This window comes from Chrysochloris asiatica, unplaced genomic scaffold (assembly GCF_000296735.1).
Source record: "Chrysochloris asiatica unplaced genomic scaffold, ChrAsi1.0 scaffold00048, whole genome shotgun sequence".
Lineage (NCBI taxonomy): Eukaryota > Metazoa > Chordata > Mammalia > Afrosoricida > Chrysochloridae > Chrysochloris > Chrysochloris asiatica.
The window spans coordinates 14,511,946-14,538,828 of NW_006408566.1; the positions used below are offsets into that span (position 1 = coordinate 14,511,946).

The 26,883-nt window shown below is 38.1% G+C and overlaps 1 protein-coding gene across 1 annotated transcript in view; it reads right to left on the reverse strand.

The window, feature by feature from the left end:
• The window catches only part of INADL (InaD-like (Drosophila)), a 383,821-nt gene extending 358,312 nt beyond the window's left edge, over positions 1–25,509 (reverse strand). The window contains exons 1-5 of the mRNA XM_006862480.1: positions 25,354–25,509; positions 22,455–22,649; positions 20,029–20,168; positions 15,419–15,614; positions 10,261–10,389 (exon numbers count right to left, since the gene is read on the reverse strand). Of these exons, the coding sequence (XP_006862542.1) occupies positions 10,261–10,389; positions 15,419–15,614; positions 20,029–20,168; positions 22,455–22,649; positions 25,354–25,482 (789 nt within the window). The 5' untranslated portion in view covers positions 25,483–25,509. The remainder of the gene's footprint in view (positions 1–10,260; positions 10,390–15,418; positions 15,615–20,028; positions 20,169–22,454; positions 22,650–25,353) is intronic.
• Between the last annotated feature and the right edge of the window lie 1,374 nt (positions 25,510–26,883).

Sequence of the window (26,883 nt, forward strand, 5' to 3'; positions counted from 1 at the left end):
GGTAGAATTCTTCAATTTGATCATCACTGGCTTTAGTGGTTGGTGTGTAAATTTGCATAATTGTTGTAATAACTGGTCTTATTTGTAGGCATACGGATATTATCCTATCACAGACCATGTTATAATTCAAGACAGAGCTTAATATGTGTTTTTGATGATGACTGTGACACCATTCCACTTCAATACGTCATTCCTGGCATAGTAAACCAAATTACTATCAGATTCAAAATGGCCAATACCAGTCTATTTCAACTCACTAATGTCTCGGATCTAGATGTTTCTATGTTAATTAATTTTTGACAACTTCCAATTTTCCCAGAGTCATACTTCATATGTCCCATGTTCTGATTATCAAGGGATGTTTACAGCTATTTCTCTTCATTTTGAGTTGTGCCCCATCAGTAAATGAAGGTACCAAGGGCTTCACTCCATTCACATCATCACAGTCAACTCTCCTCTGAGGCAGCAGCTCTTCCCCAGTCATCTTCCAACCTGAAGGTCTCATCCTTTGGCACTAAATCTGACAATATTCTGGTGCTACTCATCATGTTTCAATATTCAATATTCTGGTGCTATCTGAGATTGTTCCACTGCTATTCATAAGGAAGATGGAGAGACTGACTACTTCCGAATATTCAGTTGACTAAATATTCCAAATCCAAAGTAGTCTGTCACTCCTCCTTCCTAGTCTGTCTTAGTTTGGATTCTCCACTGAAACTTGCCCACCATGTGTGATCCTGCTGGTATTTAAAATACCAGTAGAATATCTTCCAGAATTTCATTAATATGCAAGCATCCACAGTATGACAAACTGATAAATGACCTTGATTAATCAAGACTGAAAATCCCTCCTAGTGCATCAATCCCTGATTGATTCTATTCCATTTTAATATTAAAGATCATTGAATAGTTAATATGAACAATTGCCTGTGTCAAAGGTCAGTAACATATGAAAATTTTTCAGTAGGCTCCACCGTCATGAGTTTAATCATCATAACTCAATGAGAAAGGAATTTTGTTGTAAATTTGATTAAGAGGGATCTGAGATTTAGGTCACTTAAGTTCTTGACCTTTGGCAATACAGCTTGTCTAAAGTAGATCCAGGACTTGAACTTGGATGTGTTTGATTGTAAAGCCCTTACTTGTCCTTCTGCTGTCTACTATCTAAGTTAAAAGAGACTAAAAGTACCATTCCTAAAAATACTGATTTATATACATTTCAAAACAATTTATCGAGATCTATTTGTAATGAGTAATCAGTTAATGTGGGTTAATGAGCTGGACTGCAAGGTTGGTTTGAATCCCAAGGTTGGCAGTTCAAGCTCACCTGCTGTTCCTCAAAAAACTTAAAAGACTTTGTTTCAGGATGAGTTGTAATTGACTTGAGGGCACTAAACAACCACAGAAGAGCATAGATATCACTTGATGACTATAATCAATCAAATTTGCATTTGATGTACTGACCTAAGATGTCCACATTCCCTTACCATGCAAACTGTCAAAGCCAACAGAAAACATCAATATTTAAACCATGAATGAAGTTTTATTAAAAGCAATATCCTTTTTTCATTTTTTAAAGCTATGACCAGGCTACATAAACAACAACTTAAAAACACTTAAGCAAAAATGTTGTTGTTGTTTTGTTATGTGCTGTGGAGTCGGTTCCGACTCATAGCAACCCTGTACAGGGTTTCCAAGGCTGTAAATCTTTACAGAGTAGAAAGCCTCATCTTTCCCCCACGGAACAGCTGGTAGTTTCGAACTGCTGACCTTGTGGTTTGCAGCCCAATTCGTAACCACTACACTATGGGAGCTCCTTATATAGTCACTTAATTCTGAGAGGGCCAACAGGGGACAACCCAAATGCTCCTATTTCTTCCCAGTTAAAAGGATTGGGAGGGGAAGGGGTGGGGAACTGTTATGGATTGCACTGTGCCTGCCAAAACTGTGTTGCAAATCCACTAACCTCTGTGTCTGTGGTAATGGATTGTCTCTTTTATGTTAATGTGGCAGGATTTGCAGAAGGTGTTTTTGAGTCAAAGCAGAGATAAGGGAAAATAGAAGCCAAGCCACATGAAGATATCCAAAGAACTAAGAAACAAAAACAGAAGCAACAAAGGCTTTTTCCAAGAATAGACAGAGAGGACACCTGCCCCTAGAATTTGGACTTCTACCTTCCTAAACTGGGAGAGAACAAATATCTGACTATTAAACCCAGTATTTGTGACATTTCTGTTACAGCAGCACTAGATAACTGAGACAGGAATTAATAGGCATTGCCCGACACATTTTATACTAGTTAGCACTTACTTTTCAATCAACATTTCTATAAGGTAAGCACAATTATCCCTTATTTAGGGAAGAATTAGCACACCACATCTGATACTACTCTTTCATTGAAGATCTGCTTGCAAAGTAGGTGCTTAGCAGGTGTCTGGTAACTTCGATTTTGGGAGGATTCCCACCATTCTCTAAGAATGACTCACTGTGTCTAAATTGTGCAAATAATGTGGTTTATGCTAATTACCTGCTTTCTTTCTAGAATTCTGGAATTCTGGTACAAGCTGGACAGAGTTGCCTTATGTGGCTAATCCCCAATAAAAACTCTGAAAATTGAATCCTTGTTGTGCTTCCATGACAAACAGCATTTCACACCTGTTTTCACAACTTTCTACTGAAGGAACCTGGTGGCAGAGGGGTTTAGCATTGTGCTACTAACTGAAAAATCAACAGTTCAAACACACAAGCAGCTCCATGGGCGAAAGAAGAAACTGTACTCCCATAAAGATCTACTTTGTCCTCCAGGGTCACTATGAGTTGAAATCGAATTGATGGCAATAGATCTGTAGCAATGGTATGTGACTCAGAGAAGCTCATACCTGCTGCCTCCAGATTTTAACTCATGCACCTTTTCCAACTTGGCTGATTTTGCTTTGTATCATTTTACTGGAATAAACCTTAACTATTAAGTACAACTATATGCTGAATCCTAATAAAACATGGGAGTAGTCTTGGTGACTCCTGACATAACCCCATTGTAGAAATATGGAATTAGTAAAAAAGTTAAGTAATTTGCTCAGGACTGGTGTGGCATTGTGGGTTAGTGTACAAGATTGCAAAGCCATTTGAACTGCAAGATCGGTGGTTCAAACTCACCAGCTGCTCCTTGGAAACGCTATACAATGTCGCTATGGGTCGCAATCGACTTGACGGCACTTAACAACAACACAGCACTGCAATGTGAACCAAAAGTTCAGGTCAGAAGTTCAAACCCACCAGTTGCTTCTAGGAAACCCTATACAGGGTTGCTATGAGCCAGAAAGGAATTGGTGGCACTTGATAACAACCACATAGTAGATTTAGGATCCAAGCCTTCATCTGTCAGGCTCCAAAGCTCACACTCTGTTACCCCAGGTCCTTTGATTTCAAAGAGGTCTATTTAGGTTGTAGGTAAGTCAAGACAAAATGTCTCTAAATTTAGATAACAGGAATGGTGTGTACATCTTATGCCACAGAATGGGGTAATGGGCTTTTGCAGCTAAAGTCACTTCATGATCTAAAGCATAACAAGCAAACGGGGTCAAGCATGATGAAGAAGATAAATGGATGACAGTAAAAAGTGTGATGAGAATTTTTCTTCTATTAACAAAGAAGTGGAGAGGGTAGAATAGTGCTCTGCCCTTGGTGTCTAGACCTCACAATATTCCCAATGAGGAAAAGTAAATAGCTAAGATGTTTCTAGAGCTTTCTATTCCTTGATGTTAAGAATTTGACCACCCTGGAGTCCTGGTGTGGTGCTGTGGGTTAATGCGCCAGACTGCAAAGCTGTTTAAATTGCAAGGTCAGCAGTTCAAGCTCACCAGTCGTACCTCGGAAACCCTGTATAGGGTTGCTATCGGTCGGATCCGACTTGACAGCACTTAACAACAACAACAGAGAGGTGTACTTCAGGAGAAGGAAAACATTAAAATCGACATTGTAGGAACAGATTTAAGCAGTTAAGCACAGCCTTCAGAGTCAAACACGTGTGGGCACGATCCTGAGTTGTCACTGTCTATCATGTGCAATCAAATGATGTCTTATATTACGCAATCTGGTACATAAAACATTTTTAAGTGTTTAAGAGCAGGGATGTCAGTTTGAGGACTAAGGTACCCCTGGCCCAAGCCATGGTATTTTCAATAAATTCATATGCATGCAAAAGTTGGACAGTGAATAAAGAAGAACATACAAGAATTGATGCATTTGAGTTATGGTGCTGGAGAAGAATATTAAAAGTATCATGGACTGCCAGAGAACAGCAACAACAACAAAATTTGTGTTGGAAGAAGTACAGCCAGAATGCTCCTTAGAGGCCAGGATGATGAAATGTCATTTCTCATACTTCAGAGATGTTATCAGGAGGGATCAGTCCCTGGAGAAGGACATCATACTTGGTAAACTTGAGGGTCAGTGAAAAAGAGGAAGACCCCCAACAAGATGGACTGCCACAGTAGCAGCAGCAATGGGCTCAAGTACAACAACAATTGTGAGTACGGTGCAGGACTGGGCTATGTTTCATTCTGTTGTACATAGGGTCACTGTGAGTTGCAACCATCTCAATAGTACCTAACAACAACAATCTATGTGACATTTGGCAATTTCTTAATGGTATCCAGACCTATAAATTGGGAATAAAATGGTTGTAAATATAACAAGCTATAATATACATTAAACAAATAACAATGTCTGGCATAAATGCTGATTTCTCCATTATCCATTATGAAACTTTGATGGGCAAAGCCCTGCTCCACTCTCATGCTTTCCTTGATGATCTGAAATAGGCAGGATCTCTTCCAGTAAAGGGGGAAAGTCAGGCCTGAGCTTTTACCAACAGTGTCTCAAAGGAATTAATCAGCACACCAAATTCTCCTTGTGAAAATTCATAATGCACATTAGTATATTAAAAGCTCAAAAAACCTCTTACAGTAAAGAAATCTATTTGATTTTATTTAAGCTAGTGTTTTCTAAATTTATTTGACCCCTCATTTTTCAAAGTACTAACTCCATTTTGTATTCTGAAAAATGATATTGCAGCAAACAAGCCTATTAGAGTTTTTAAGAAGGTGTGGAAAACAGGGAAAAAAACACCAAAATCTCCTAAATCTCATTCTTTTCCAGGTTACAGTAAATAATTAAAAAATAAAAAAATCTCTTAAAGAAAACTATTTGTTTCGTGCCATGCAAGTCTTTTATAAACCCATAAAACAACTACATTTATATATCTGTCACAAATCTATAAGTCAGTAGTTTTCAAACTGTTCGGTCATAGAATTCTTGACACACTTAAAAAGTTACTGAGGATGATGGAGTTGGTATTACAAGAAGGCACAAAGTATCTTTTGAGAGTGATGGATATGTTCATTACCTTGATTACAATGACAGACGATTTACAGTGTATACCTATGTTAACATTTATCAAATAATAGCATTAAATATGTGTAAAGGAGCTCTGGTAGCGCAGTGGTTACGAATCGGAATGCAAACCTCAGGGTTAGCAGTTCGAAACTACCAGCTGCTCCACGGGAGAAAGATGAGGCTTTCTGCTCCCATAAAGATTTACAGCCTCAGAAACCCTGTATAGGGTCGCTATGGGTCAGAACCAACTCGATGGCACTTAACAACAACAATTGATTGCATGCCAATTATACCTCAATACAGTTGAAAAAATTTACTGAGAATATCAAAGAGCTTTTTTTTTTTTTTTAATTTGGACTTTATCAATATCTACCAATGTCAGCTTACGGACTCAGGTGGTCCATGGTATTTTCAATAACCTCATATGCATGCAAAAGCTGGACAGTGAATAAGGAAGACCAACAGAAAAATTGATGCATTTGAATTACGGTGTTGGAGGAGAATATTGAAAGTGCCATGGGCTGCCAAAAAAAAAACAATAGATCTGTGTTGGAAGAAGTGCAGCCAGAGTGCTCCTTGGAGACCAAGATGGCCAAACTTTGTCTCTCATATTTCAGACACATTGTCAGGAGGGATCAGTCATTGGAGAGGAATATCATGGTCGGTAAGATGGAGGGTCAGAGAAAATAAGGAAGACTCCCAGTGAGATGGACTGGCAAAGTGGCAGCATCAATGGGCTCAAGCGTGGCAACAATTGTGAGGTTGGCTCAGGACCAGGCAGTATTTCATTCTGTTGTGCACAGGGTCACTATGAGTTGGTACCAACTCTATGGCAACTAACAACAACAACAGTATCTACCAATTAGAAATAAGAAGTTCTTAAAATATTTAAAGAAAATCTGGTTTCTTTCAGATATATAGTGGAAAAAGGAAGGATATTTTAATAGCCCTTTCAGATAATTGTGTTTATTCTATTTCATATTCCACCAAAACTCACTAAATGGTGGTTTCTTAAAGAAAGCTACTATATAGAATCTGAAACAAACTTTTCAGACACTGTTTCTTAAAATGCACTGGTCTATCCTGAGTTCTGAATTTTACCCATAGATTATCCTCTCATATTATATATTGGTTTTCAGAAAATACTTGCTCATAGTTACCAGATTATATAAACAATGACATATTCCTTTACAATAAAAAGCATATTAGTTATTATCACCAATTATCTAATCAGAAAACTTCAAATATTAGAAAGCTGTCAATCTCATAGTAAAATACAAGTTTTTCAAAATTCAAATTTATTCTTAAAAGCTCAAATTTTGTCAGTGCCAGCAAATGCTATCAGCTATTTTCCTTGAAGTGACAAATATACTTTGTTCATTTTCTAGAAAATGTCTGCTATGTGTCCTAGTCTAAATAATCATACATTGTCAGTTTTCCTTTCAAAAATAAAAATGCTACTCTATAAAAAAAAGATGAATAGTCACTTTTGTAAGTGTTTTTCCTCAAGACATCATACTTCAACTAATAGCAGAAGTGCTTTATAATACTCCCAATTTTGTCACAAAATATTGAAAAGACATATAATTAGAATTAATCATTTTATTGTTGTTGTTGTGTAATGCCATGGAATCAGTCTGACTCATATCCTGTACAGGATTCCCCAACTTTTCAATCTTCCTAGGAGCAGGAAGTCTCATCTTTCTGCCATGGAGCAGCTGGCTGATTCGAACTGCTGACCATATGGCTCCCAGTCCAGCGCTTATGGTATAGAGTCAGAGTGCACCCTAATAATTTTTACTTAATCTAAAAAACTATCTTCTTAAATGAAACTAGCTTTTCTTTTTTTTTTCCAACCTTTTTTGGTGCAAGCACATGGTGAAGAATACAACGACTATTTGTAGTTTGGCACCACTGCCCTGGTATGGCGCTGTAACTCAGCACCGGACTATGAACCACAAGGTAGGCAGTTCAAATCCACCAGCTACTCCTCAGAAAGCTTATATAGGGTCGCTATGAGTTGACATCAACTTGAAAGCACTTAACAACGACAAGAACGACGAGAGGCCCTGTTCCATACACCAGCAATTTTCTCCACCGCTGCTTTGGCACCATCAGTCCAAATGAAGACAAAGGGATAATAACATCTGTGTTTCATTACAAAATTGCTTTGATCTCAGGGACTCCCCACAAAGCTCTCACGGACTCCCAGAGTTCTGCAGACCACACTTTGAGAACCATCTTTCTAAATAAATATACTTAGGTACTGAAACAACACTAGGAATATTAGTGGTTCCACAGTACCACAAACAGACAAGCACTCAACTATGAGACAAAAGGTTTGCTGAACTGAATCCACCCAGAAGACCCTTGGAAGACAGACCTGGTGATCTGCTTCCAGAGATCACAGCTTTGAAACCCTAATAGAGTAGTTCCACAGGGGCACCCACCATGAGTAAGAATCCACTTCAGGGCAACTATTTGTAGAGTTGAAACGAAATGAAAAGCTAAGACATTTACCTCCAAGCTGCATTTGTACAAGACGATTTCTATTAATTTACACAGTTATTTGAAGAGATAAATTTATGTGTAACTGGACATCATTGCTATTTATTTATAAGATTATTTCAAGAGATAAATTTATATATAAGTGGACATTTATCAATTATATTTACATATTATTTTTATTACGAAATAGCTAAAGTTATGTCTGACCTATCATGGATAGACTATAGAAAACCCTATATAATGGAGTCCTGGTATGGCATTGTGGGATAAAGCACTGGACCCCAAGATCAGCAGTTCAAACTCCCCAGATGCTCCTTAGAAATCCTATATGGTGTCTCTATGTGTCAGAAGCAATTCGATGGCACATAGCAACAAAACAAACAGTCTATATAATACTGGCTTATATTACATGGCTTTATAGTCAAAATTCTAAACATGTAGTACTTAACTTTACTCAAAATAAAATTAAACAGAAAAAGTTGATGCGTTTTTTTTAATTTCCTACTTTCAGTTTTACTTTAAACTTTTTATTGTGATTTGAGTGAAAATTTGTATAGCAAATTGGTTTTCCATCCAACAATTCTGACACATTTTGTTTCCTGGCATTATAATGTTGCTGTTAAGTGTTGCTGATCTGGTTCCGACTTACAGCAACCCTATATAGGGTTTCCGAGGAGTGGCTGGTGAGTTTGAAGCACTGACCTTGTAGTTCAAACAGACCTTGTAGTCCAGTGATTATCCTACAGCATTACACCAGGACTCCACATTGATTATTGTCCCCACAATGCAACAACAATCTTCTCACTTCCTGCTTATGTTCACTGTTTTCATTGGTCCTTTTTTTCTATCCCCTTTTCCTGAGCTTCTTCTGAGCTTTATCCCTGGGCAACTATTGCAATTTGGTCTCAAAAGGGTGATAGTTCTAAGTGGTACTTAACGCCCTGGTGTTACTGTTCATCTTAGAAGCCTGTCTATTGTTTGGCAGAAAGTTGAGCCCCAGAACCCAATATCCATTTAAACTTTGCTAAATGGGACTTTTAAAACTTGAAGATTTTAACGCAAGTGAAACTTATCATGTACAATATTAGAACAAATATCAATAATTACTGTATTTTCAGAATTCTCTTTAGGCTTTTGAAATATGCACTGGTGTGGTGGGGGTGATGTACCACTGAGTGGGTTCCAACTCACAGTGAGCATGTACAGGGTTCCGTGACTGTAAATTTTCATGGAAAGAGAGAACCTCATCTTTCTCCTAAGGAGCAGCTGGTAGAGTTGAACTGCTGATCTTGTGGTTAACAGTCCAATTCATAACCTACTATGCTACCAGGACTCCTTCAAAGATACACTTTATTGTTGCTGTTCCATCAAGTCAGTTCCGACTCACAGCAATCCTGTCTGTACAGGGTTTCCAAGGAGCAACTTGGTGGGTTTGAACCACCAACCTTGTAATTAGCAGTCCAGTGCTTACCTGTAGCGCCACACCAGGGCTCCTGAAAGATACACTAGTGGAGAATTATACAGATACTCAAAACATAATGTGGGATGCCCTCACATACAAGGAGCAGAGAGTTCTAGGTTTTGGACCTGCCAGCTTTGTTTTCTCCTTCGGGACCCGAGGCCTTCTCCACAAACATGCTTTGCCAGATCCTCAGTCAGGCCAAGAAACACCTGAGCTTGATACCTCTCTTCATATTTACTGAAGCTGTATGTCATGCGTCTGGCATTGTCTAATCCAGATATCAACTGGGACAGAAAGAATAACCCAGAACCATGGAACAAACTGGGCCCCAATGAGCAATACAATACTCAGTGAATGTGGATTACAGCAAATTGAAGAAAGAAGGCCCTGACTTCTAAATGAAATGTTTTCCCTTAAAGCTGCTTAGAATGAAGGGCTTCCAAAAGCCACCCGCACAATTTCCCACTTAACCAGGATATCTTTCTTCCCTAAATGCATGGAATCATGTTGATGTATGGTATTGGGATTTACACTGAATAATAAATATCTGAAACTTGAAAAAATCAAAACAAAACCATAATGCACACTAATTATTCTTTTCAATTAAAAATATTATCTTCTGATGGAATTGGAAACTCTGTCCATTAAAGATAAAAATGGTTTTAATGCTGATTTAGGAACTGTTGTAAACAAAGCACAATGCATATTCACACTTGTGAAATAAACCATTTTTGTTGTTGTTGTTAAGTGCCATTGAGTCGGGTCCATTTTTAAGCTACACTTATATCCTAGTTATTGAAGCATGCATTCTCTAGTCATATTGTAAAATTATATATCAAGTCATATAATTATATTTTATCAAACAAAAATGATCAGAGAAAAGGTCAACTTACTCGATCTGCTAATCCTCCAGGAACTATAGTCCTCACAACCACGCCACTTGATTTTCCTCCAACTATTCCAAAGCCTAATCCAGAGCCATCATTAATGAGCTCAACATCTTCAACATGGCCCCAACAAGCCTGCAAATTAATGGCAAGAGTCACAAATGTTAGTAAAACATACATTCTTAGCTTTCTAGTACCCACTCACTGCCACTAACTCGATTCCAACTCATCATGACCCTCAGGTGAGAGTACACTGAGGCATATTTATTCCAGAGAGCTGCAGCTGAGTTTGAACCGCCAACTTTGCAGTTAATAGCCCAATGTTTATCACCATACATCATAAGGCCTCCTTGTTTCCTTTATAGTAATTATTAATATAGACAAACAATTGAGCATTCATATAATTAAGTAAAGCAACTTTGAAGATGCTAAGCGATATATTACATATGGTCTCTACCCTTAAGGCAGAATATTGAATTATAAAATGCTATAGCTCTAAGACGACAAGAAACATGTCTCTTTCCCCACACTATGCTTGACGTAGACATCATTAGGCCAAAATAACCTATGCTGAAACCGAGGTGTGGATCAGTGTTAAGAACCCATCCAGTATCTAGCATTGGGCCCAGTACGTAGTAGGAATGCAATCGATATGTGTTTATCTGAACTGAAAAAGAATCACATCATAAAGATCTGGGAGGAGAGAAGGTTGAGAAGTGAAATCCAATGAAGAATTATGAAAAGTCTCAAGGAAAAGGTTACATTTAAATACTACCACTTAACAACAACAACAGAGAAGGAAGATATTCAAAATGTAAGAGCAGAACTCAGCAGCATGGGTCAAACTGTACCCAAACTGTTGAATTTAAGTGGGTAAACAAATGAGATTTGAGAAGGGAATGACAGGAAGAAAGCCTGCTTTAGGAATATTAATCTGGCCAATAATCTGCAGAGCAAAACAGTGAGTCTGAAAGAGACCATAGGAATCCCTGAGTCTTATGGCCCTAAACACCTTTCAAACCTGGCACTGAACCCACCCCTGGGGATCACCTTTTCAGCCAAACAACAAACCAACCTATGAAGAGAACAAAAATGTGAGGAATGTAATCTTCACAAAACTCAACCTTATGAAATCAAAAGAGCAGCATGTGCTCAGAACCAAAGCTCAAAGGAAGGAAGAGGCAGGCAAGAAGGGCCAGTGGAAATGCGGAGTTTAGGGAGGAAGTAGGAAGACTGCTGTTACAATCAGGGCATTGCAACTAATGTCAGGAAACACAATGTCTACAAAGTGTTGAATGGAATACTAATCCACTTTGTGAACTTTCATCCAAACCACACTTTAAGAAACAAAAAGAATTAAATGGTAAAATGAACATGAAGTGAAGAGATTAATTTAGGAGACTCTTAAAAGGAAGAAGAGAGGTGTGTCTGACAGAGACTATTTGTAATAAGAATTACACATAAACAATTCTCTATCAACCTTCCATCAGAAATGTACATTAAATGCATATAATCCAACTGCAATGCAGAATTCTCCCTGTCAAGATCATTGTTGTTAACTGCCTTTGAGTCGGTTCTGACTCATAGTGACCCTATAGAGGGTTTATGAAAAGCAGCTGGTGGGTTTGAACTGCTGACCTTGTGGTTTGCAGTCCAATGCAATCACACCAAGAGTCCTTAAAGATCATTGTTTTTGTTGTTAGGTGCCATCAAGTCAGCACCAACTCACAGCAACCCTAAGTAGAACAGAAGGAAACACTGACCAGTCCTGGGCTAATATCACAATCGTTGTTACGCCTGAGACCGTCCCTGCCATCACTGTGCCAATCCATCTTGTTGGAGGTCTTCTTTCTCTACGACCCTCCATTTAACCAAACATGATAATCTTCTCCAGTGACTTCCTGATAATATGTCTGAAGTATAAGAGACAAAATTTGGCAATCCTGGCTTCCAAGGAGCACACTGACTATACTTCTTCCAACACAGATTGGTTTGTTCTTTTGGTAGTCCAGGGTACTTCTAATATTCTCCTCCAACACCACAACTCAAATGCATCAATTCTTCTATGGTCTTCCTTATTCACTGTCCAACTTTCACATGCATATGAAGTTATTGAAAATATGATGGCTTGGGTCAGGTGCTCCTTAGTCCTCAAACTGACATCTTTGCTCTTCAACACTTTAAAAAGGTCTTGTGCAGCACATTTGCTTAATGCAATACATCGTTTGATTTCTTGACTGCTACTTCCATGAGTGTTGATCCGAGAAAAATGAAGTCTTTTAATCTTTTCTCCATTGATATGGATGTTGTTTATTGGTCCAGTGTTGAGGATTTTTGCTTTCTTTACAAAAATCATTAGGGTACATTAATTTCTTTACTTTCTGAACAGTTTCAATTATACTAAATCAAAAAGTTACTATGCAATATTAAAATTACCAGAAACACCAGTAAAACTTAATAAATTTATGTCTAGGACACCAGGGAAATGATGTTTGAAAAAAATTTAAAAATCTGAATTAATGATGTTGTTGTTGTTAAATGCCATTGAGTCAGTTCCAATTCATAGTGACTCTATATAAGATTTCTGAGAAGCAGCTGGTAGGTTTGAACCGCCACCTTGCAGTTCAAATCGACTTTATGATCCAGTGATTATCCTACAATGCCAAATCGGGACTCCCAGATTCATCAAATCTAGAAAGTATTGCAGCTCTGCTTTTTAATGATAGCAGCTAATATTCAGTGTGCTTACTCTGACTTGGCACTGTGCTTAGGTCTTCACATGCATTCTCATTGCATCCTCACCACAGCTGTAAAGTAGACACCATTACTTATCCAAAGTAACAGATGATAAACTTGAGGCATGCAGCAGGGAAGAAACCTGTCCAATGAGGCACAGTTAAGAAATGAAAGAAGTAGACTCGAATCCACCAAAGTCTGATTCCAAAGTCCTTGTTCTTAACTACTACACTAAGCAATTCTCCACCCTGTTCTTGCTATTTATTATGTAAATTGTGCTATATAAATATTACTGATTACAACAGGGAAAATAGCTATATGTTAATTTGTGTTGTGACCTTGTACTGTTCCCAGTCTTATTTTTTTCTTTTGTCCCAATGAATAAAAATTAAATAAATCAACTAGCACTTAGTGTTATAAAAAGAAAAAGATTTATTAGCTTGCATTCTGAAGATGCAAGTCAGGTCAAAATCTGCAAAATGTTATGGAATCCCCCCGGCAAGAGCACTAACGAGCCAGCCACAGCAGAAAAGACTTTAAGAACTGTTTAACCCTTAGGGAACTGGATAAACCCCAGAGACATTCTGCTGCTTTGCTTGTCGGGTATGGGGAATGGGGAGTTAATAGATGTTACTGATTTTGCAATCGTCCATCAACCATCATAGGTTTTATCCCCTGTTAAAATTTTCAGAAGCTAGGCAAAGCATTGCGGTGCCTGGCCCTTAAACGTGCCATGTGCCTTTGCTCTCAGGTCAAGAATCACTGCGCAAATAGGAATTGTTACCTTTTTTGGCCCTGCCCATCATGTAAATCAAATGTCTAGGGACATTAGTCTCGCTCATATGATCCAAGAGTAAATAGACAAAGGCTCACAAAATAGACTAAATGCTTTAGAGAAAGGAAGACCGCTTAAGGGAAATAAGACCCAATATATCCAGACTACACTCCCAGCTAAGGTTACTCAAAGTATAAATAGATTTGTGTTATCTTTCAGTAACCCAGAAATTGATTGGAACTTAATCCAACAGCATTTTAGGAGGTTGTGGAACAATATACACTTGTCTGTGGATATTCATCAGCTACATGCTCAAATTTATGATATAAGTAATTCTCAAAGTGAACACTGAGTGGCTACTAATTTGCTACCCCTGCTAGAGAGTAAGATCCCCTAAGAACTTGATTGAACCTCAGCATAGTGATCCTGCTTGGTCACCTTAGAGCAGGTGGTGGGCCAGCAAAGTCTGGCGCATGGGGTCCCCAGCCGATCTCCTCCCTCCCTGCCTTCCTCGGATGGCGGCTGTTATGCTGGGCATGTGGCCAGAGACGGGTAAGGATCACGTGGAACCTTGGCTACTTAAGACAGAGCCATTGCCATGCTGCAATGAGTCTCAATGACTGGTAAGACTGAGGAATTCGCACTGACCACCTAAGACAGGCAGCGTACCCTAAATAATCAATAAATAAGGAGGATTCAGATGCAGACAGTGCAGACCCGGTCAGGAGGCCAAGTCCCTGTGGGCCCAAGCGTTGTTGACCGTCCAAACCATAGGCTCTGAGGATCAGACTCTAGCTACCTAGTAGACATAGCCAACTATCCCTCATCTGATTATTCAGTAATGCTTGTTAGTAATCTCATACATGAGTCCTGGATATCCACAGACAAATGTAAAAACCTTTCTAAAAGCCGAGACTGTAAATTCCAAAAAGGCAAGCACCCCCCCCCCCCATTCAAAAAAACAAAAAAAGCTAAAGAGGATAGAGAGAAACACTGTAAACTGATGATATATGGAGGGGATAATAATCAATGTAATGAAACAAGCTATATGAATGGTTGAATGTGAAGCTGATGATGTGCCCTGTAAACTTTCACTCAATGCAAAATAAAAACATTTAATTAAAAAAAAAAAATGTTATGGAATAAGTTTAAGGATTTTCCAAAGAGACATTCTTTTGTTCTGCTTTTTAAATTGTTCAGTATAGATCCTTCCATGAAAAAAACTCCAACAATCTTGCATTATCCATGCTTTAGTCACAAATCTTACATTACTTTACAGGAGCAAAATTTCTAAAATAAATAACCAAGTCTTACTTAAGATATACAATAGTAAATCTCTAACAAAAACTCTCAGCTTGATTAATTCACTGGTTTCGTCACTAAAGAACACAAAACTCTATCACCAAATAAATTCTATTAATACTTAAATTTGCCCATTATATTAAATAATAATGTTAAATAAGGAGATCTAGAGAGTCTTGCAAAGACAAACACAAAATACACACTCACAAAAAAACAAATTTTGTTTTAATATATTAATGCAGCATTAGAAGATACGATTACCTTTCTTTAAGCTCACATAACTGTCTTCACCCTTCATAAAAATCAACAGCATATTTTGAAAATTCACATTTTTCCAAATTTGCAACTTACTGTTTCAGATAGAGTTGTATCATTTAGTCTGGTAGAAGTATTGCTTTTTGCATGAACTGGGTCCCTGGCCACGACCAAGCACAAAGATCCAGTAGTTTGTTGCAATAATGCAATTGCTTGCTGATGGGAAATGTTCTGATCCAGTGGTGTGTGATTAATGGCCAATATTTGGTCATTTTCCTTTAACCTTTGATCCCTTGGTAAAATAAGAAAATAATTTTTTTTAAGTGACAGAATCTATTGCTCAAGATTACTGCTCATAGTACAACTTCACTTAGTACATTTATTCGAATAATTAGTTATATACTACAACAGAGCTCTTTGGAATGCTTTTCATCAAAGTACTTAGTAACTATATAACCAATTAGATAATGTATCCCTAATACAATACAAGACACACAAGTGGGCACACATGCATATACACACACACATGCACACATTTTAAAGTCATTTGGGTAGAGAGATAAATAAAAACCATTTATATGGCATCACTGCCAACGCTTTGAAGGTGTGGATGCAACCCTCATTGCTAAACTCCTATTTGACTTCCAGCCATACCACACTGGGGAAACTATATTCTTAAATTTGCAAATAACTTCCTCTCTTCACCCAGACCACATTGTCCTTAATTTGTCCAACATGTCAATAGAAGTCAAATTCTCCTTAAAAATCAGATGAGATAACTTCAAAATCAATCTCTGAACAGTTAACACTCTCCCAAGCACTAATGCCCCCAACTATTATTTGCCTAGATAAAAAGGGCTATTTCTAAAAGCACTGCTATAGTTAATATTCACTGAGCATCTACTATGAGTCAAGTACTATGTGCTAAGTTAACTGCTTGACAGATGCTATCTCTTATTTCTTCCCTACAGACCCATTTCTACAAATGCTCTGATTTACTTTTTCCCTCTCAAACACTACAGGCATTTCTGCTCTTCTATAAATTGTTTCATCCATTTCAAATGCCTTTCCACTATGTCTATCCAAAATCAATCCACCCTTCATGATCTAGCTGAGTTTCTATTCTATAAATTGATTACGAACAATCCATCTAAGAGTTACTGAATAAACAATATGTTGTTGTTGTAGTTAAGTATACTCAGTAATACTGCATACCATAGTCAGGAACAATATACACTAAATACACTATCCATAGACCTAACTACAGTTTCTATATTAAATTTTAACTTTTCTGAAGACAAAGACTTACACATTTTAAATTCTCCCTAGGAATTATTAGCGAGTTGAATACTTCAATTTTGATACCTAAACTGTGGGTGGCTGGCACAATGTTGTTGTTGCTGTTAAGCACCGTCGAGTCAGTTTCAACCCATAGCAACCCTGTATAGGGTTTCTGAGGAGCAGCTGGTGAGCTTGAACTGCCAACTTTGCAATTCAAACTGACTTTGTAGTCTAGCACATTAACCCACAGCACCACACTGGACTCCGGCTGTCACAATAGGTTTTATAGTATTAAAAATGCTATTTCAAGAACTTGTCATAAAGGTCTCTGGGACCATCGAGAAAGAAGAGCAGAGAGTGGGACCCTACCCAGAGAAACAGTGACGTCAGAGATGGAGGCAGAGATGATGACGTGGAGAGATGGAGTGGCTGGGAACTCTAGACCTAGAGAGGGAGAGGGGCTGTTTGCTGATGACCAAGGGACAAGCTTGCAGGATATACCCTTTGGTTGGCTGATGATGCATGGAGGGGATTATAGCCATGGCAATGATACGATATATGAAAAGCTGAATGTAAAGCTAATGTTCTCCCTTGTAAACTATCACATAATTCATAATAAAACATTAAAAAAAAAATCTGCTATTCAAATCCACCAACTGCTCCTTGGAAACCCTATACAGGGTCACTATAAGCTGGAATTGACTCCGTGGCACTTAACAACGTTATGCTATTTATTAAGTGACAATAATAAGTTATATAATTGTATATATTCTATCATCTTTCTTTATTAAAAGGAAGTATTCTGGTGATTTCCTAGTTGTCTCATATTGGTTAAAGTCCAAAAATGTTTACTGCATTTCTATATTTTATAATTTCCAATAATATGCCATGTATTCTTTTTATAATGATTTCCTAACTTTACATATTTTCTCTGAGGAATACTCTTGTGAATTTTTACCCATTCCTAAACCTGGTGTGGTGCTATGGGCTAATGCGTCAGACTGTAAAGTTGTTTGAACTGCAAGGTCAGTGGTTCAAGCTCACCAACTGCTCCTGAAAATCAATTCGATGGCACTTAACAAAAAAACAACAAAAATTTACTTCAGAAGAAAAATGAAGCTTTCTGCTCCTGAAAAGAAGTACAGTCTCAGAAACCCTATACAGTGTTGCTATGAATCAGAACCGGCTAAAATGCATTTAACAATAAAGATATACTTGTTTTTAAATGTAAACACTGAAGGATAACTCATCTTTAACATCATCCTCTCACTAACTTCTTCACCTAAAATTCTATTCACACCTTGTTTATTCAGTGATGTGTCTTAAATCACCTCAAATGAATGAGTTCCTCTGAATCTTTTCAGCCCTAATGTAAATCATTTTACCTAAGAGTCAGTCCTCAAATTACTCAAGCAAAAATGTTTTACTTTCTGGAAATCAATCTATTTTCGTATGCCATTCCCTTCTACCTGATCGGTTTCTATGACAATTCCTTTCTTTCCAGTCAGTATCTGTTCAGGGAATATAAATTTAATCCAAGATTAATAAACTGCAGAAGAGAAGTCTTGTGGAAAATAAGATTTTTTGATGCTTTTGGAAACTGAATAGAATTTTCTTTATTACTATTATTTACAATTTAACTTCCTCATGTTACAAAAACTCCTCAATTAATAACATAGTACTGAATTCATATGTTTTCAAGTATAGGCCAGTTTGAGTTTCTCCATGAACTAATGTATTTTTATGACTTCAAGAATCAACATGTCCTAAACATGAAAAATAAAATAGTTCTATGTAGAAAGTCCTCAGAGGAAAGTAAGAACTAACTGAGACCATGTGTTATTGTTGTTAAGTGTCATTGGGTTAGTTCCGTCTCATAATGACCCTGTATAGGGCTTCCGAGGCAGTTAATGTTTGTGGAAGCAGAAAGCCTAATTATTCTGCTTCAGAGTAGCTGGCAGCCTCGAACTGCAGACTTTGTGGTTCCCAGTCCAGTGCTTACCTATGGAACCACCCATCATGTCTCCAGTCTAGACCACACAGACCCTTGGACATGACGTAGGGACGTCCTTGTGTTATACCAACAGTGCCCCTTGCAATCCCAAAACTGTCACAATTTGGACAATAAAGTATACAGTCATCTTAACTACGCATACTCAATTTCCAACAACAGGATTGTTGTTGTTAAGTGCTGTCAAGTCAGTTCCAACTCATAGCGATCCAGTACAGGGTTTCTAAGGAGCAGCTGGTGAGTCTGAACCACCAATATCATGGTTAGCACTCAAGTGCTTACCCCACAGCACCACACCAGGACTCCAACACCAGGACAGTCTCTGAAATATGACCACTGCTATGGTTCCCCAAGGAGTCCTGGTGTGGCGCTGTGGGTTAATGCGCCAGACTGCAAAGTCGTTTGAACTGCAAGGTCGGTGGTTCAAGCTCACCAGGTTCTCCTCAGAAACCCTATACAGGGTTGCTATGGGTCAGAATTGACTCGACAGCACTTAACAACAATGGTTCCCCAAAACCTGCTTGAGGAAAAACTGCATTGGATGGCAAAATCCAGATGCAAAAAATGGCAACTCATTATTTCTGAATTTTGTTTATGTGGGAGATTACTGATTAGAAAACAGGAATATAGAAATACAGAATTATCAACTGAGAATTGTTATGCTGCCTACAGTATGCTGTGGTGCTATAGGATAAGCACTGGACCACAAGGTCATTTTGAACTGCAAACTCACCAGCTGCTCTTTGGAAACTCTATACAGGGTTACTGTGAGTCGGAACTAACTCAAAACCACATAACAATAATGCCGCCACTGTTGCTATCATTCTAACATACAATAATAATAATACGCTGAATAGAGTGTTTATTAAGTAATTTATAAAGCAAAGACCTGAAATCAAACAGGCACAAAACACGAAGTTTGCTTATATTATACACTTAAAAAAGTAAAACCAAGGCACATGCAGAAGATGGGGATGACATATGTTTAAGGGGCCTTTTAACTGCCTAGTAGATCAAAGTGTAATATGATCACCAAAAATATTATTATCTTAAATTTACTAACTCAGATATGATACAGAATGAGCATATTAGTATTCCTATTCTACTGATCAGACCCCAGTCCAAATATCATGCTCATATTGAGTGTGATGGAGTGGAAAGAGCAACAGTCAGTCTTGGAATCACATGGTTCCAGCATCATCAGCTGTGTGATTGTAGACGGACTACTATAAAGCCAGACTGCTGTCACAACTGTGTGCAAAAATGCAGGTCTGACAAACGCATACCAAGAGTTTAAGTCAGTGTTAGTTGTGATTACTACTGTTTTTACTACTATGACCTTGTCCTCATTATAATTCTTTCAGAATCGTCACACACACAAAATAGCAAAGAGCAAGATGAACATCTTTCTCACCTGTCGGCTACACTCCCTGGCTGTACTTCCTTTACGAAGATATCAACTTCTCTCAGATTTTGACTTCGAAGGGCCACCACACTGAATCCAAGGCCTCCTGTTGAAGGTCGTTCTATTTCTATGAATTCAACTTGTCGACCCTAATGTAGGAGGTTTAGAGAAAAGTCAACACAGTACATTTAGCCAACATACCCTCTCCATAGAGATAAACTGCTTAGCATAAAAACAACTTCTCCTACGTCATCTCTATAAAACCAAAAACACTCAGCATTTCAGTAATAAACTATTTCTGGAAACCTCTTCCTTATTCTCAGCAGGCCAAAGAGGCGCTGTGCAATGCTTTGCAATCTCAGAATCAAAGGCATTTTAACACTTCATTCACATTATGAGATAAATACCAAGGGCAGTATGGCAAATTGCTTAATCATAGTCTTTAAGTTCTGATCAAATGACTGAGGAGGACTATACAAAAGTGAGGTGCCAATGACACACCAAGGAGACTGGATAACTTGCTAACAATGTAAATAAGGCACAGCACCCTTGTGGTGTGGGACCATGCAAGTAAGGGAATGGGTCAATTTTGCCATGTCACTAGACTAGAAATGCAACACTGAAGAGACAGAAAATATACATCTCCTAACCATTGAAAAAGAAAAGCCAGGAGTAGAGTAGGACCCAAGACCCCAGCATGGCACCTCTTCAATCCAGGAGCCAGAGAGCTGTGACGTGGTACACAGTGAAACGGGGCAAGAAGCAGTGACAGCAGCAAAAGCAGCAGAATCAGTAGACTGGAGCCCATGGAGCGAGACAGCTGAGGGCTTTCCAGCAGGAGGCATGCTGACAGAGTAAAGTGTCTTTGGGCATTTGTTAGGGAGCTAGGTTTGTCAACCTACAAAGATAGAAAACTGAGTGTCTTGGGGCTGAGGCTTACAGTCAGGAGTGGGCAATTATCAGCAGTGCTAAAAGAGCTTGTAACATTTGCTCCAGCAAGGCACAAGCCAATGAGTTATGGCGCCTAGATGTGATTGTGGCCATAGCTGAGAAGAGGCTGTACAGATCAAAGAACTGTAACCTGTATGTTCCTGATCCTCAACTGTAACAAACAAAACCTATAATCATATGTATCCTATGTGAATTCAGTTTCAATAGTTTTATCACTTCTGGTAGAGAAATCAAATAGTTTTCTTCCAGTGATCAAAACCAATAAGTATTTCTTTTCTTGAAGAGTGATTAGAAGCAATTCATCTAATGAACAAATGGACCATAGGAACATCAGTCTCCAAGACCCTGAGATCGTAAGAGCTAGAGGGTGCCCAGTTACCACTACCAACTTCTCTGAAAAGGATCACATTATAAGCTCCTGGATAGATAGAGCAGGAGAAAATGTGGAACAAAACTGAAAATCATAAAAAAAAACACCAGGCTTATTAGTCAGATAGAGACAAGAGACTGGTGGAACCCCAATGCTATGGCCCTTAGCCTATCTTAAAGTCTGGAACTAAGCTCACATCTAAGGAGCTCTGGTAGCGTAGTGGTTACGAATCGGGCTGCGAACCTTAAGGTCAGCGGTTCGAAACTACCAGCCGCTCCGCGCGAGAAAGATGAGGCTTTCTACTCCCGTAAAGATTTACACCCTCGGAAACCCTATACAGGGTCGCTATGGGTCGGAACTGACTCGACGGCACTTAACAACAACAAGCTCACATCTGTGGCTCTATTTGCAGCCAAATAATACATAGGTATATTTTGTTGTTGTTGTTAAGTGCCGTAAAGTCGGTTCCGACCCATAGCGACCCTGTATAGGGTTTCCGAGGAGCAACTACTTAGCTTGAACCACCAACTTTGCAATTCAAAAGGCTTTGCAATCTGGTGCATTAACCCACAGCGCCAATATAGGAGGGGTAATAACACCAGTGAGGCATGCACACAATAGAATGGTCGGCCATTCAAGATTAAACGTGGGGGTTGGGGGGAGGCCAGGACCAAAGGGCAGCATTTTTGCCTGAGGACAAAGTTCAGATGAGTTAGGAGAGGAAGAATGGAAAGAAGAAACAAAGAGAGGAAGTGATATTACTGAAGGAATGATAATCAATGAAATGAAGCATATGATCCTTGAATGGGAAACTGAGGAAATGCTCTGTAAACCTTCACTCATTCAAAATACACGTTTTAAAAAAATTCTCTTCCCTTACAGGTGTAGAGATATGTCAAATTGTAATCATTATCAAAAAACTCGCCTCACCGTAACATGGATACTTTTCTTACGTAAAATTAAGCCAATAAATTTCCTTAAAAAAATGGCATCAATTCTTCTTAACAAAATCAAAACACATAGTGACACATAATAAGGCAAAAAAAAAAGTTGGTCATTTAACTTAAACAGGAGAAATGAAGTTAAATATTCCTATGGTAAGATATAACTTTACCTGAGCCATTTGTTGAATAACTGAGTTGAACTCTTCATTTCCTGACGTAGGGGCCCAGGGAAATAATCCAGATGTAGCCAAGTTACTGGATGGCTGGTGGGCATTTCCATTAGTAGTGGAACCATCTGTAAATACCAAAAACCCTTTCCGGGAAAACTCAAAGTTGGTTGAACAACCTGAGGGCATATAAGTGAGCTGTTGGAGAGAAGAAAAAGAAAACTGTCAACAGAAGCCTATAAGAAAATCCTATTATGCCTACCTGAGAGCTAATACAATATGCTTGGTAACTTACAATTTGTTCCTGTTTCCTGTCTTCTATTACCGTCCCAAGTAGCACTGGTGGTGAAATGGCTGAGCACTCAGCTGATAACTGAAATGTCAGCAGTTAAAACCCACCAGTAGCTATGCAGGAGAAAAGACCTGGAGATCTGCTCTTGTCAAGATTATAGCCAAGGAAGCCCTATGAGTCAATGCTACCCTGTCATAGAGGGTTGCTATGACTTAGAATCAACTTAATTGCACACAACAAAAATGCCTACCCAAATTAATACTCTCTCTTCTCTAGTACCTCAATGTTGTTGTTGTTGTTAAGTGCTATCCAGTCAGTTCCGACCCATAGCAACCCTGGATAGGGTTTCCGAGGCGTGGCTGGTGAGCTTAAACCGCCAACCTTGCAGTTCAAACGGCTTTGCAGTCTGGTGCACTAACCCACAGTGCCACACCAAGATTCCAATACACTTCATAAATAAATAGCATTCCTAAATATAAACATGGATCTGATTTTATCTGTTTTTTTTTTTCCCAAATGGCGAGTCACAAAACATCTGGAGGTAGTATGAAATAATAACAATAATAACAGTATTTACTGAGTACTTGTTATCAGTCAGACATGGTTCTAACATTTAATCCCTACTCAAGACCCATAAAATACTATTATTCTATTTTGTGGATATGAAAACTGAGGCACATAGGGTAACTTGCCCAAGATGAGTGGCAGAAAAATTAGCAGAAAGGGAAAATCATGTAATTATGTGGAACACTAAAAAAAAAAAAAAAAAAAGTAACTTGCCCAAGATGAGTGGCAGAAAAATTAGCAGAAAGGGAAAATCATGTAATTATGTGGAACACTAAAAAAAAAAAAAAAAAAAGGTAATTTTAAAAATATCATTTCGCTGATAACTGTCAATATACAGCTGAGAATAGGGAACAAAAAGAACAAATGTCAATACAACTTAATAGGGGAAAAAAGCATTGAGTGGTTTTACAACTAATGTCATGAAAAAAAAAAGTGTATGAAATGTTGAATGAGAAACTGACTTGCTTTTTAAACTTTTCAAATCACAAAAAAAGTTCAAAAACATAAAAATAACACCCCATGGTTACAAGGATTTTACAGAGATGAATTATGGCTATATATATATATATAACTGAAAACTGATAATATGTTTATTATCATAAAGATGTAGGAGGAGTTATTCTAATAATAGTGACAGAGTTATACTGATCTTTCCCAATTTCTATTGATACCAACAGCATTCACTGTTGCAATATGGGAGTCACTAGAAAATTATGATATGAAATTCCAATCTAAAAAAAGAAATTTACAGAAAGATAAGTGTGTAGTATTTAATCTTAAATTAGTTATGAATAAATTACTCAATAAATATTTATCATTAAGTGCCATCTCGTCAGTTCTGACCCATAGTGATCCTGTACAGGATTTCCAAGGAGCAGATGGTGAGCTTGAACTGCCAACCTTGCGGTTCAAACCAACTTTTAAGTCCAGCGTATTATCCCACAACATCATACCAGGAGTCCCAATAAATATTTATGGGACAGGAATTTTGACTTTATCAGCAAAAGAACATTGTTTTCTAAATTTTGTGTCCACATATCAACAATTCTGCTATATTATCTTCATCCCAAATTTTAAATTACATTTACATTTAAGTGTAATTATATTGAAAATTCTGCCCAAATTTAATCTATGTAACAGCTAGAATTTATGCTCAGTTTCTTAATAGAGTATTTTAGAATCAATATGCCATTCTTGACACAAAAATATAAAACCCAAGAGAACAGTTAAGCAAATGATTTCCAAGTACAAATGCCATGCGTCCTTTATTTCAACAACAATGTTTTAAGGACCTGCAAAAATGCAGGTACTATGCTTTATAGGCTGTAGAAAACACTGAGAAATATGAAAGCACCAGATAAAATGCTTATCATCAAGAATACTCATGATGTGAAGCAATAAATATGTGCTAGTTATTAAGAGAAGGACAAGGAAAGTGCTACAAGAGTAAGAGCATTTCTTCATGACTTCATAAAGAAAACACATTTAAGCTAATTACAAATTTTAAGGAAATGACGAGAGCCTTCAAAGCATCTACCTCCCCATATTTAAATAAATGCAAAAGCCATATTCCAAAGCCAACCATGAAATGCTGTGTTAGTTTCACCATCTTTAGTGTGGCTATACCAGTACTATCAGCAGGTCACAAGTCTCTCAATCCAGTCACTTTGCTGAACTAAGAGCACTTCAAGACAATCTGCCTCTGTCTCTATCCCATTCTATCTTTCCTGAACTAAACCAATGTGTAAAACTATGAGGGGCAAAATTTACTTGTTCCTTCTAACCAGAAAAACAGTGATGCCTGAGATGAAGGCAGAGACAATGATGTGGAGAGATGGAGCAGCTGGAGACTTTAGACCCAGAGAGGGAGAGGGTCTGTGTGCTGTAGGGTATACTCTTTGGTTGGATGATGATGCATAGAGGGGATTGTAATCATAGCAATGAAATCATATACAACAGGATGAATGTAAAACTAATGTTCTCCCATGTAAACTATCACATAATTCACAATAAAGCATTAAATAAATAAACAAACAAACTTACTTGTTCCTTGAGTTGCTTGATGGACTGCTGAAGCGTGAGTATCTGGTTGAAGAGAGGACTCCTTAGAGTCTCATAAAAAGTAGACAGCTTCTCATTCTGTGATGAGTCACCCTTCTCCTGCAATTTCATTCTCAGGCGATCAAGAACCTGCAGGACCTGCAGATTATCTTGGTTGAGGAGGAATAATCAGAGCAAAAGTTAAGATCCATCTTATACTCCATTCTTGGGTCATTAATTAATTACTTCAGTGATAAAATTATATACCTATTATATTTGGGGCAGGATTTTCCGGCATTTTGAGTTTTTCTCTTCAATCACTTTTAAAGAAACCTAAAGAAACAAATAAACAATTTTTTTTTAATACAAGAGATTAATTTTGATTAGTATATGTTACGTGCCATCAAGTTGGTTCTAATTCATAACAACTGGTAGCGTAGTAGTTACGAATTGGGCTGTGAACCGCAAGGTCAGCAGTTCGAAACTACCAGCTGTTCAGCGGGAGAAAGATGAGGCTTTCTGCTCCCGTAGAGATTTACAGCCTCGGAAACCCTGTACAGGGTTGCTATGAGCCGGAACCGACTCCATAGCACATAGCTGCCACAGCCAGCACCACCACCACCACCACCACCACCAAGGATAGGATGGTGGGTTTGAAGCACCAACCTTGTGAGAAGTAGTCCAGTGCTTACAATCCTACAAAAACTAAACTAAACCTCAAGAACATTCTTTACCAAAAGAAACATGCAGAGGAAGTCAAATTAAAACTATACTGACTTGCAGTGGTGTTCTTAAGTGCCATCGAGTGAATTCTGACTCACAGCAACCCTGTATAGGGCTTCCAAGGAGTGGCTGGTAGGCTGAACCACCAGCCTTACAATTAGCAGTCTAATGCTTACCCTACAATGCCACAACAGGACTCCACTTGTTACTCCATACCCACTAACAGTCTAAAATTTACAAAATAAAATAGACAATACTCAGTGTTGGCAATGACAACAGCCAGAAGTTTCACACAGCAAATATAAATGTAAAACAACCTACTATTTTGGAAAACTGTTTAGCACTTTCTTAGAAAGTTAAAAGTGCATATACTACGTAACTGAGCAACTCCACTCCTAAATACTATATTTAGGGATTAGTTTACTAAAAAGTACAGTGGGATGTAGTTGGATGGGAAAGGTTTAAGGGAATTTTTATTCACTGTCCAACTTTCACATGTATATGAGGTGACTGAAAATACTGTAAGTTTGGTCAGGCCCACTTTGGTCTTCAAAATGAAATTTTTGCTCATTAACACTTCAAAGAGGGTTTTTTGGCAGAATAGTTGCCAAATGTAAAACATAGTTTGATTTCTTGACTACTACTTTCACGAATATTGACTGTAGATTCGAGCAATATGAAGTCTTTGACAACTTCAATCTCTTTCTGTTTTTCATGATGTTACTAGTCCTGTTGTGAGCACTTCTTCATATAATTCAGTGTCTTAGATTTGGCTCAGCATTAATACCAAATAAGTTTGGTAAAAGGATA